This window comes from Podarcis erhardii (assembly GCF_964252035.2).
Source record: "Podarcis erhardii genome assembly, chromosome: 2".
Classification (NCBI taxonomy): Eukaryota; Metazoa; Chordata; class Lepidosauria; order Squamata; family Lacertidae; genus Podarcis; species Podarcis erhardii.
The window spans coordinates 30,212,362-30,225,594 of record NC_138498.1 but is presented as its reverse complement, the minus strand read 5'-3'; the positions used below and the strand labels follow the sequence as shown (position 1 = coordinate 30,225,594).

General features: G+C 40.2%; 1 protein-coding gene across 2 annotated transcripts in view; it reads left to right on the top strand.

The window, feature by feature from the left end:
• Window positions 1–13,233, top strand: part of RPTOR (regulatory associated protein of MTOR complex 1) — a 328,366-nt gene that overhangs the window by 103,865 nt on the left and 211,268 nt on the right. For both annotated transcript variants that reach the window (XM_081849519.1, XM_081849518.1), the window contains exon 4: window positions 9,730–9,888. In XM_081849519.1, coding sequence (XP_081705645.1) covers window positions 9,730–9,888 — 159 coding nt within the window. The remainder of the gene's footprint in view (window positions 1–9,729; window positions 9,889–13,233) is intronic.

The window sequence follows — 13,233 nt, the reverse complement described above, 5'->3', positions numbered from 1 at the left end:
AGGGCCACATACCAGTGGGCTAGAGCCAGCTTATAGAAGGAAGGAAATTCAGCTGCTTTGCAGTGCAAGGACCATGCTTTGGGCTGCCTTGGGATTGCTGGGGTAGGTTAAAGCCTTCACTCTCCAGTAATCTCAGTGTAATATAACAGTGGTGGACACCCATCCCCATCTCTGCTCATCTACATCCCCTTGCTTTTCTGCCCTGTCACTGCTCCACATTCTCCCCCTCTATCAGGTGACGGAGATGGAGAAGGCACAGGCAAATTCCAGAGCTCTGCTGCATGTTCCTGGCTGGGAAACAAAGCTGAGAGCTCTGGCTCAATCAGGCTCCTGCTGGTTCTCACAGCCCTTAAGACAGAAGAATTGCGCACAAAGTCCGACAGGATAGATCCCAACATTTTCTGTCTCTCTCGTGCACACAATATGCTTTATTAGCTGTGTGCAAAGCTTGGACAGTTTGGCATTTGCTTTAGGGTCCCCGTTACTCTGTTTAAGAAGGGGCAAATGGCATGCCTGCTCCGCACCAAATATTTGCTACTTTTTTTTTACCTTTGGAGAATACCTGGAAGGTAGCTTGAAATTAGACTGATGAAGTATTTTCTTAGTCCGTAATTCAAAGAAGTTAACTGCAGATGCAACCACTCTTGCATTTAAACAGCAGCTTGTCTCTTGTCCAGGGAGACAGGGGCAGCTGGAAGAGTAAGTGCTGCCTCCACCTGTATGCATAATTCTTTCCTATGTATTCATTTCACTGACTTGAATGGCAGTTTTTTGTTTTTCGAAAGGCTGAAAAAATTGTGAGCTGCTTTTCATGCCTCCGCTTGTGACAGAGGCACCTCTTGTCATCTCTCCACAGCCTTGGAAAATCTCAGTGTCAAGCGATTTCCCCCTTCATATGTTTATGTTGTTATAATAAAAAGCTTTTCGCATATCGAAACCTGCATAGGGCAATTAGAGTGGCAATGTAACACAAAAAGTCAAATTATTCTGGAAAAATAACAGGATATTATGTAGTTATCTTTCTCATATTTTTGTCGCATTTTTAATCAAAATAAAATTGCCACAGAAATCCCTGACAGCTGTACTGGAACACAAGAGAAACAAAAGAATTAGTTATGCATATTATAATAAGGATTTGCAAAAATGGCTTCATAGTCTTGATTAAAACTCTGCAGCTTTTGGGGTGTGTGTTTTTCTTCTATTCTAAATCATAGCCAGTTAAATGCAAAAAAACTGGACTTCTACTTTTAAGTTCCTGTTGTTTTATGATTGTTTTAGATTTGGCATTCAAGTGCACAAATATAAATTTACTTAATCCTTTGTAGTGGTGTTTTGTTTTGTTTTGTTGTGTTGTGTAAATAGTCACACTTGCATTTATTCCAGATTGTTTGAAGTGCTGTCTACAACTAATCAATAGGAAGAAATGAATTAATTGGTATTGCCATTATCTTTACTCAGATTTCAGATGGATTCAGTATTGAAAGAAATAAGAAGTGTTCTGTCTTAATTTTGTAAATGGAATTGAGACTGTTCCCAATTTGGAGTTCCCCAAGGCTTTTTTTGTAGACATAACGTCTTGAGTCTCACACTAAAGCGATAATAAAAATCAGATTCTCACCACCGAAGCAGCTGACTGACATCACCACCAGCAATTTCATGCTTGTCCTACGGTGCCCATCAACAAGGCATTTTGACAACTCTGAGCTTGGTGTCAGCTTTGGAATGACAGATACAGCTGAATACCATCAGCAAAGGAGCTGTAATTGAGAGTGTCCTTTCTGATAACCATAATCAGAAGGAAAGCTTTCTTGCCAAGGACCAGGCAGAAATACGGAGGGAAATATTATAGAAAAAATCAAGAAGAATTTGCTAGGTCAAGTAGACTTTGCTGTAGGTACTTGTTTCCCACCCCCCCACCCCCTAGTCTGCAGCTAGTAGGTGGCAAAAAGAAGCTAGTGCAGCCTTATCCACTAAAGTTTTAATTGCTCTTTTATTACAGTGAAATGTTGTTGAAGGATTAAAAGCCAATCTATACATCTGCAGAGATGCCATTAGTTTTGCACTCATCCTCAGCTAAAGCAGATATTTTGCCTTGAAAACGTGGAACAGAAACATCTAACAGTGGAAAATAACTGACACAGACAACAAGCAGAGGATATAATGGAATAAAAAAGGCTTTATGAAAGGAACGAACACTGGCACTAAACACTTTTAATGGGAAGTAAGGAAATCAGTTTGTAGACAAAAAGAAAGGTAATAAAATTAAACATGTGGTTGTATCTGACTAACTCATAGTCAGTAGAGCCACTGAAATAAACAGAATTGTTAGCCATTACTAGCTTGTGTATTAATTTCAACAGAACTACTCAGAGTATGACTTGTATACAACCCATAATCTTGACTACATAGTGAGGTCTTTCTACTGTCAAAAAGCTATATCTAACACCAATAGAGGAAATTCATTTAGGTGTCAGTTGTTTGTGATTTAAAATAACATTTTAAAGCTAATCAACTTTAAGCACTCTCCCAGTACCTAGGAGCGATATGGTTCAGTCTACTTAATCTTAACAAAACCAATATGATCTTGTGCATTGGTGCCCTTGGTAAATCTTCGTGTGAGGAGGGTAAAGTTGTAAACCTGTCAGCTACTAGCTTGAAAGAGTGGCACAGCAAAAATGCAGGGCAGATTGGAGGAACAAGATGTGCTGCTTTGGGCCCCCAAAGCTATGTGGTCTGAAAATTAGAATGGTTTCACTATGAAATGCATCAGATTTCTTCCTTTAAGAGTTGGAATATGCAGTTTATGTGAGAGATTGGGTGTGGAGACAGAGGAGAAAAGGAATTACTCATGTGAAATGATGTGTTTCTCTCCTCTCGGTTGCTGTCATATGAATCTACTACTATGACATTGGTGAGAAATTGCTACCCTGTGCTAGGCCTTTCAATTTAAGGTCTCTCTAAGTTCCTTTTGAAAGTTTTGATGGTAGCCTATTTTTCCAGGTATAATGCTTACAGAGGGGAAACAACTATATTTTCAGAGCAGCAGTGGACCACTTGTGACCCACAACATGTTTTTAACTGTAGTCTTGACAAACCTATGCCCTTCTCATTTTCTGACCAGCCACAGGCAGCATGGCCCAGTGGTCAGGGATGATGGGAGTTGTAGTTCAGCAACAACTGGAAGGCCTCAGATTTCCCATTCCTTCAGTAGACAGCATTAGATTTTGTTTTCTACATATAGTTAAGGCAACAGCAATGTTGGTTCTCTGCACACCATTCTTTTACGAATTAGAAGTGAATCTTGAGAATGTGCATTCATTCCTTTCCCTCTCATGTGAATTTTCCACTTCCTGCTGTTGTTAAGCTTAAATGTGGGCTAGCATTACAAGTACATTAATATGAACCATGGTTCCCATCTTACCCAGATGCAAGCTCATTTCAAACCTTGGTTTCAAATTCTGATTGAGAAGGGAACACTGTTTAGCATTTAACATGGTTAGCAATGGTGACAATTTTATACTAAACTATGGTTAAGATTGACAGGAGGAGGAAGAGTCCATTCACAAATTTCAAAGGAAACAGCATGCATTCCTGAAGCTGACTCCCAACTTGTGAACAGTGGTTTACAGGGATCCAGAGTTGAAATTGTACAGTCCACTAGCATTGTAGAGTAATCTGCCCATTTCAGGTTCCATGCAAGCAATTTGCTGCTTTTTGATTATATACTGCCAGCAGGATATTCTGTCTAGCGCCGATAATGGTGTTGTGGTTGACAGTGGAAGATAGCTTCTTTGCTAGAATCTGTTTCTAAGCATGTGTCAGTTTTCTGTCAATTGAAGGATCTCTTCTGATGTACCTTTTTCCAGAAGCAATTTAGTTGGCAACTCCTGTAGAAACTACTGCTTTTCTGTTTAGGGAAGGTATGTACTCTGTTTCCACTGTAATTGCTCCCAAACTGTATTGAGCAATTCTTCCTTGTGTTGCTGGGAAAAGTGCTTCCTTTTTATCTCATAATTACTCTGGAATGCAATCAATCAATCAATCAATCAATCAATATGACTTTTAGAAACAATCTTATGCTCTGGGTTTCAAGTCTTAGCAAGACATGGTCTTTCTGAAATTGTGTAGTCTTGAAGAGTGGAAAGACTCTTTACAGTTGAGAAGCAAAAAGGCTGTGCACAATTTGGCAGTTCCTAACACTGCACCATGAAAAAAATTCTGAATAATTTTTACCAAGGGAACTAGAAATAAAATTTCATTGATGGACATTTCAATCCCCAAATGCACCGAGACCTACCAATCTGTGCTTTTGTTTCTTGGAGTTTTTCTTTGATCTCTTGTTTCTGTGATAGTCCTTAGAATATTCCCACATGTATGCAGAATGTTCCATTTTGTTTAAATGACCTATGGGACGTCTGAAACACATAGATAATCAGTTTTATGTAAATGGGAGCACTGGGTACATAAGACACAGATATCATGCTGCACGTGGGGTGAGATGCATAGTGAATTCAGGTAAGTGCTTGACCATGCTTGTAGTTTAGTAGCAAAGTGAGACAGGCAGTCCACCATTTCTTTAGCCTATGTGGTTATTCTGACTAGCACCTGGGAGACAAGGCTCAAATCCTCACTCAGTCTTGAAGTTCACTGAGTGACCTTGAGCCACTCACTGCCTCATAGCCTAACCTACCTCACAGGGATGTTGTGGGGATTAAATGAGGAGCAGGGAGAGCCATGTATGCCACCTTGAGCTCCTTGGAGAATAAGGTATAAACGCGGTAAACAAATAAAATTAAAAATAAATGTGCCCTCAAGTTGTTGTGAGCATAAAATAACTTCCATGTCTCATGTTTTGAGTTCATTTAATGAAGGGTGGGATACATATGGGGAAAATAATGGGAAATTCGAAGCAGGGTTTAACAACATCAGGGCTACATCTCTGCCATGTATGCCAGCTGGGAAAGACAGACTACTGTATCTACCTGTAGCTGGCACAGCTATCAGGCCCAATGCCATCATGGGATCCAGTGGATCCCAGAGCAGCTCAGATCCTCCTTGCCCTTGAATGCTTAATTTTGGGTCTTTCTGTTGTCAGTGGGCTGGGCAGAGGGACACCTCCATTCAGTCCAGCACAGCTCGGAGGGGGGTTGAATTACACCCTCAGTTTGTAGAAATCCTGTAAGCATTTTGTATTGCATACTCTTTCTTGTATGCACTGACAAAAATATAATCCCCACTGCCATTTCTTCAAGATGTATTGCCTGTTCTTCATAGCTGATTTGAAGGAGGGAGGGAAGTACAGTGAGTGGGAGAAGAATAAGATCATAGGCAGTAGTTGCAGGAAATAGGTCTGATTGGGTGTTAAGACACAAAGCAACCAAAATGGCTTATGGCGCAGGAGAGCATTCATTTGGAAGGAAATGCAATTTTGACCTGCAGTTTCATGAGATGAAAACAGGACAGATAGATATTTTTTTAAACACACACACACAAAAATTTATTTATTTATTTTGCTTATAAGGAATCTTGCATCCCGATTTACTGTTTGCACAATGTTTATACTGTCATTAAAATGGCATAACAGCTGGGAACGCTGTCTTAGAGAACTCATTTTGACAGAATAACATCTGGGGGGAAATAACCATGAATCAAAAGAACCAAGCTGTGCTCTTCACATTGCTTTTTTTCCTTTGGTGTTGTAATCACAGGGGGCATGTAAATAGTCAAAACATAAGGTTTGGTTTGCCTTCTAGAAGGGGGCAGTGGTAACATCCAGACAATATTTAAATGATGTACCTGTGCTAGTTAATGAAACTGATAAGTGAAGCATGTGATCAAATCTTTTTAGAGACTAAATATAGAGTTGAATCTGTGGCTTAAAGAGAGAATATTTTTGATGAAATCTGAGAAGCCTGTTTTAGGAAGGGGCATAGCTTATGGTAGAACATCTGTTTTGTATGGAGAAGGTCCCAACTTCAGTCCCTGGCATCTGCTGGTAGACCTGGGGAAAACTTCTGACAAACTTTGAAGAGCTACTGGGCTCTTTGGACCAATGGTTTGCCTCAATATAAGACAACTTCCGATGCTGGAATTTAGTTTTTTTCTGGATGGAGGCAATGCCTCATCTCTTTGATCCCAGTAGCCTTAGTGGTCCTACAGTGATAATTCTACCCAATAAATATATACATATTTAGAACATACTGTATTGGCCCGAATATAAGCCGCACACAAATATACGCCACACCTTTAAAATTGGAGGGGGAGAGAAAAAATACCCGGATATAAGCCACTCCCTTCCTCACTGCTCCTGGCTGCATACTTGGGGGGCGGGGGAGAGCTGCGTTGCCAGCAGCCTTCCCCCCCCTCCCTTCCCAGCCTTGGGGGAGAAAATTGGGGACAACGTGCAGGGCAAGTACCCCTTTGCCGCATTTGTGGCACTGTTTGGCCCACGCTCCTAGCTGAATACTGTAAGGTTGCGAATATAAACCGCACTTTAACTTTTCACGGTCAGAATTTGGGGGGGGGGAGTGCTGCTTATATTCGGGCCAATACTGTACTTGAACCCAGTTTGACCTAGCTATCTCCACCACGTGGCAGGACATGTCAAGGCACACCAATTTCACGCACATTTGGTTTTTTGATACTGGACTCTTTCTCAGACCTAGTCCCAGCCCAGGATGATGCCAAGTCAAACTCTAAATGTCCAGCCAGTAATACTGTTCCTTGCCACCATGGAGAACTCTTACCTCACACTTTGCTTCCCTTGTGTGTCTTTGTGAACCCGTTTTCATTGCTGTGAGCCCCTTTAGGAGAAAGTAATTGTCTAAAAAGTGGGATACAAATATAGGGCTGTATTCAGCTTACTCTTGGTAGACTCACTGCTATCAGTGGCCATGACTACTACTCTGGAGTAAAAGGTTAGTTGAATCAGGTATGGCCTGTCCATGAGGCAAGATTAGGTGACTACCTCACGCAGCGAAAACCCACCAGGTAGCATTCCCGTGGGCGCTCTGCTGCCTCCAGAGAAGTGGCACTAGTTTCCAGTAAGATTTCATGAGATTTGGGCAAGATTTTCCCAGAAGCTGGCACTGCTGCCAGTGCTTCATTGGCACTGCCACACAACACATGTACGACAGGCTTGTTGGGCTGTGGGGGCATGTTTCATTCCACCTCAAATGATGAAACTGGATGCTCTGCCCCTGAGCTGAATACAACCTCATAGTATGCAACACAACCAAACAAAGAAAAACTGGCAATGTTTGCAAGCTTTTCCTTAAAGTTCTCCCTAATCACTATCCTGCTTTTTCTCTGTTTCTCTCTAAAGGAAATATTATTACAGTGTTGTCAAAACAAAACAAATTGCTGGTTTCATCTCTCATCATGGGCAACATGAATGGAGATTTGGCTTGTCTGTACATGAGAATGCTGTATTATTATTATTATTATTATTATTATTATTATTATTATTAATGCCCCGCCCATCTGGCTGAGTCTCCCCAGCCACTCTGGGCGGCTTCCAATCAAGTGTTAAAAACAATACAGCATCAAATATTAAAAACTTCCCTAAACAGGAAGCGAAGGCTAAAACTCCTTGCTTGGCAGATAGGTATATAACTGCTTATTTAGTGGCTCTTTGTTTCTTTTCCTGTTTCCTCCTACTACAGCTCAGCTCTGTAAATGTGAAAGTGGTGTTCTAATGTAGAGTTCTTCTTTCCATTCACCACTATTAATTATGAACTCAGTTTAATAGCTATGCTAGGGGGATGCGACGGAGATTCCAGCAAGGAAATTGCCCCTATCCCCTCTTCAAAGTGAGAATTGAAAAATTGCCTACCACTCGAGGGCTTGGTTATAGTGTCTTGTAAATGCGCCAACAGGCAGAATGTGATTTAAGGCATGCATTTTGCAAATCAGCACCTTCATAACGGCACTGTAAGATATGATAGTGAGATAGAAGATGATGCTTGCATTAATGCAGTCTACTGTGAGCAGCATTCTTGAGTGACAGACTTTAGCAGCATCTTTCCTGCAGCTGCTTGTCTCTTGCTCATAAACACAGATGAGTGGAATGAAATATTACACTGCAAGGCACAGTTTTAACAGAACACCCTGAAATGCCAAGAACCACTATTGTGTTAACTTGCTGCTTTATTCCTGTAAAAAACCCACAAAAATGTGAAAGAAAAACAGGTAGTGAAAGGTTACTGTTTCTTACGGGAAAATGCTGCAGTACCTTTTAGAAGTTTGCAAAAAATAAATGTGAAAGGACACTGTACAAAACAGGAAATGGGGTTATACAGTATATATTTTCTTAGAAGTAGCTCTTTGCCCTTTAAACTTATAGCTGTTGCTTGGTTGTTCTCCCCTCGCCCCCATTATAAGCCTTCCTAATGAAGTTATTTAAAGGACGTTTGCTCTCTGTTTTGATTCAAGCTCTGCCGAAATGAATGGACTGATACAAGAACTTTGCTATGTACCAGTGTTTTTCTGCTTTTCTGCAGTAAGCGGTTGGGGGCCAAACACGAAGAAACATTACATTAAGAGTATGCGAGTGCAGAAAATGTCGGTGAACAGGCACTTGTGCTTGTGATATTGTGTTAGAATTGGCACTGCACTTTTGTTGTAGTTTCCACTAGCTTTCAGTGGCACTTGTGCAAGAGAATATCATCACAAGTGATGCCATGAGCATACCTGTCTTTTAAATTTTGTTTGTCTTCAGGTTATGAACAAATCCTTAATAAGCAAGTTCTATTATTATTTTATTGTTATAATTATTAGCTGTTTTCAAGCATTTCAGTGAGGTTTCATATTAATAGCACTGTAGATGTATAAGAAGCAACAAGTTATTGGAGAAGTGGCGGAATAAAGTTGGAGCTATCTGTGGAGGGACATGAACCTCCTGTACATACTGTGTCAATGGTAGATTTTCTGGTTTCTTACATGAAATTGGCACATAGTTTTCTTTCTAGTAGCATACATGAGTATAGGGCACAAGCTAAGTGGAACCTCTGTGTTCAGAGGCGGTATAGCACTAAATACCAGTTGCTAGGACAAAAAATCAAGGAGATCTTTTGTCTTCTTGCCCTGCTTTGTGGGATTTCCAAGAGACATCTCATAGGCTGCTGTTAGATCCAGCAGAACCCAAAGGAGGGATGAGTCTGAAAATGGTATATACCTTTTGCTTGAGCCTAAGTAGTTCTTTGTGCCCTGGCTATTGTCTGCTAGTGAGTTTGAAAAATGAATTAGGGGCTTAACTTACAATAAACTTTCATTTGAACAAGGCTTTCATCTGGGATTTCTATCTTCTGGAATGTTTAATGACCTATTGTCTAGGTCTAAATTGTTGCAGCATCTCTAGCTATACCCTGTAATCATTTCAGGACTGCAGATACTTCCTTTGGTACTAATATAATTTGTGGAAGGGTTTATGCATTATGAAGAGAGAGATGCTTTTATAGCAGGTGGATATTTTAAAGTTGTCCAAGTTTATTTAGTTGTTTAATAATGAATAAGAGGCAAGAGTTCATGGGAAATTGTCAAAGGGGACACACAAATGTAGTTTAAACATTATAAGATATATGCTGCTTATTGATTTATGTGCTCTATTTAAATGAAAGTGAGCTTCATTCTTGTATATAGGAAAGATGTCAAATCATTGTTAATTCTCATCCATATGCAAAAATAAAACAATATTCTCTCTCTCTCCTTCTCCTTCCTCTCTCCAACCAGGCCCGATACAAGCAGAGTCTTGATCCTACAGTGGATGAAGTTAAAAAGCTATGCACCTCATTGCGTCGAAATGCCAAGGAAGAGAGAGTTCTTTTCCACTACAATGGGCATGGTGTCCCCAGACCAACAGTAAATGGAGAAATATGGGTCTTCAACAAGGTACACGATTTGCAGATGGAGTTAAATTATGGTCCCTTTCATGTCAAATTTTCTCAACACTTATCAAGAAACCAATAAAAGCGTTATTGCTAATGTTTGATTTTAGAGCTTCAGTTTGTTCACACCTTTATGTACCCCCACATTAAGTTGTTATGAACTTCTTGTAACTCCTTTTTTTGAAAGGGTACCTGCAGTCCTTCTGGAGGAGCTCTCTCTGCATTAGTGTGTGCACATAAAGAGAGCTAGATTACAGAGATAATAATGATGCTAGCTAAAATACATAATTAATGTGCATGTCCAAATTTCCTCCTGAAGAGGATTCCAGAAATTGCTCTTCAAATTCCATAAGCTAGTGACGCGGCAGCTAAAAAAGCCAATGCAATTCTGGGCTGCATCAATAGGAGTATAGCATCTAGATCAAGGGAAGCAATAGTGCCACTGTATTCTGCTCTGGTCAGGCCTCACCTGGAGTACTGTGTCCAGTTCTGGGCACCACAGTTCAAGAAAGACACTGACAAACTGGAACGTGTCCAGAGGAGGGCAACCAAAATGGTCAAAGGCCTGGAAACGATGCCTTATGAGGAACGGCTAAGGGAGCTGGGCATGTTTAGCCTGGAGAAGAGGAGGTTAAGGGGTGATATGATAGCCATGTTCAAATATATAAAAGGATGTCACATAGAGGAGGGAGAAAGGTTGTTTTCTGCTGCTCCAGAGAAGCGGACACGGAGCAATGGTTCCAAACTACAAGAAAGAAGATTCCACCTAAACATTAGGAAGAACTTCCTGACAGTAAGAGCTGTTCGACAGTGGAATTTGCTGCCAAGGAGTGTGGTGGAGTCTCCTTCTTTGGAGGTCTTTAAGCAGAGGCTTGACAACCATATGTCAGGAGTGCTCTGATGGTGTTTCCTGCTTGGCAGGGGGTTGGACTCGATGGCCCTTGTGGTCTCTTCCAACTCTATGATTCTATGATTCTAAAACACTGTTACACAGTGCCAGCAATGGGCATGGTACCTTACCTTCTAAGGAAAAATACCCCCGCCCCAACACTGAACAAGTCTTCAGTGGCATACCTTTTAATGCACTTGGCTTTGGTCATTGTGATCTTGCAGTGTATGCTATAAATGTAAGAAACATGAAATGCATTGCCGGGATTTTCAGCTTGCCTTTGTGGTGTTGGAAGCCGTAACCCACTTTGCATTCAGAATCCTTATTAGCCTTACTCCAGACAGCAAATCTGCCACAAGAGCTTGTACTAGACATCAAGATGTCTTCTCACTTGCATGGAGATGAGAAGTGGGTGATAGGTTATGATGATTGATTACAAGTTGCACTTACCCAAATGTGTTTTGCCTTTTAAGTAACACATTTACTACCTCCAACAGGTGACTCATAGTGAAACAGAGACTTTTATTCAGCAGTTTATTTACCGCCTTGGGGTTGCTCCTAACTGTGTTTTATAGCTGGTTCCATATAGCTGAGGGAGAGTTGCTCTTGGATGTTTATATGGTCAGTTCAGTTTCAATTTTTTTGTTTTATTGTTCCAAGTACAAAAATGTAGTTGTTCAGTTTGCAGTGCATTTTGCAAAAAGTTACCATTTCAGCCCTGTGTGGAGGAGAGGACTTAGGTTCTTTCATTCTTTCTATGGAGTAGCCTCAAAGACTTACGTCGTAGTTTACTAATGTTGCTGGCTAGTAATTTGGCAGCAAACAGATCATGTGTTTTTCATGCAAAATGTTCCCGTGTTCAATTCGAGTCAATTCCAGTTAAAAAGGTCCAGTAAAATAGGTGGTAGTGAATTGCCACTGTCTGCTGAAGGAAGACTATACTGGAGCATATTACCTGGTATAAGGCAACTTCCTTCCTAATAGAGCTCAGAACTCAATTAACATTCATCCCAACACAACACCAAATATTTAATCTAGATCTGGTGTTTAAAAACAATAAAAAGAGATCTTAATGAGTTCTGAACGGTAAATAAGATAGAAATAATGTGATGCTGAATGTGCTACAAGAATGAGGGAAATAAATTACTGATGAATGAAATTTGGATGTTGTGCCAACAGCGTTATTAAGTATTTATTTATTGTGCTTTTGCCAGCTATCTTGCCTTATCAGCTGGGGTAATCTGATGAAGACTCCACTGTCTATTATTAGGAGATGTCTTAAAGATTTGTAGCCCAGGTTACGAAGGAGGACTGGATTTGCATAGGTGGAATGTGAAACATGATATATTTGCCTATCAGAAGGGGAAGTGTGCTTTCTTTCTAACAAAAAAAAAAAAAAAAAAAAAGCAAGACAGGGGAGGGAGGAAATGCTCTTGCCCTCTGCTTCCAAACAGCTATGTTCTGTACAGCTTGAAGTTTCAAAGATTCTAATGCAGAGTAAATGCCACTGTTTTGTTTTAAGACAAATTCTAAAAAATAAAACTTCTCCCAGTGGTCCTCTTAGGTAGTGCATTAAAATCCAGTGACTGCACATTCACTAGCAATTGGATCAGCCTACTACGGAGTGTCCCTGAGATGCCCTTGGTGGTCGAGATATAGTTGTAACCTTTTTTTTTTAGCTGTAGAATTGTTGCTTCTGATCAGAGGCTCTGCAAATTATCTCTTTGCCCTTCAGTGGAAGACCTGAGAGTTTTCAGTGAGTCTGTGCAAGTCTAAGCACCCATCATTTTCTAGTTGTGCTATATTTATAAGAGATTAAGGATAATATATTCTGATACATAGATTAAAAAGGATAAACCCTTCAGGAAGTATTATTTCTGTCTGATTTGTTTCAGCCAAAAAGCCAGATCTCAGTTGTTTTGTTTAACTAAGCAGATTTTCCACAGGGATCCAAGTGAAAAAGGACTGTGTGGCATAGTTTGAATAAGTCACTTTAAAAAAGTTAATCATTAAATTGAGTTGATCTTTTTTTTTAAAAAAGTGTGTGTGTTGGTGTCTCTCTCTGTATGCGTACACACACACACACACTTCACTCTTTTCTGCCATGCATCCCCCCTTAACTTGATTTTTTTTATTCCTCTTGTCATGTTTTGCATAATGTCGTGGCTAGCTTAATTTTTCAGGACTGCCTTATAAAGCAAGCCTAGTTTTTGGATGTTTAATCTAGTCTGACAGATAAAGAGGAACTTAATAAATAAATAATCTGCAGTGCATCTATGTTCACTTAGTTGGAATGAGAACTTGCTTTTCATCCTCTGTATATTTAAGCATGAGAAAAAGAGACAATTGCAATGTGTTTCTTCTCCTCTTCTGCCCCCAGATTATATTGCTTTGAGATGGGGCATTTAGGGATCAAAGGTACTGTTTGTCTTCAAGGACTTCACAGTACTTTCAGCACAT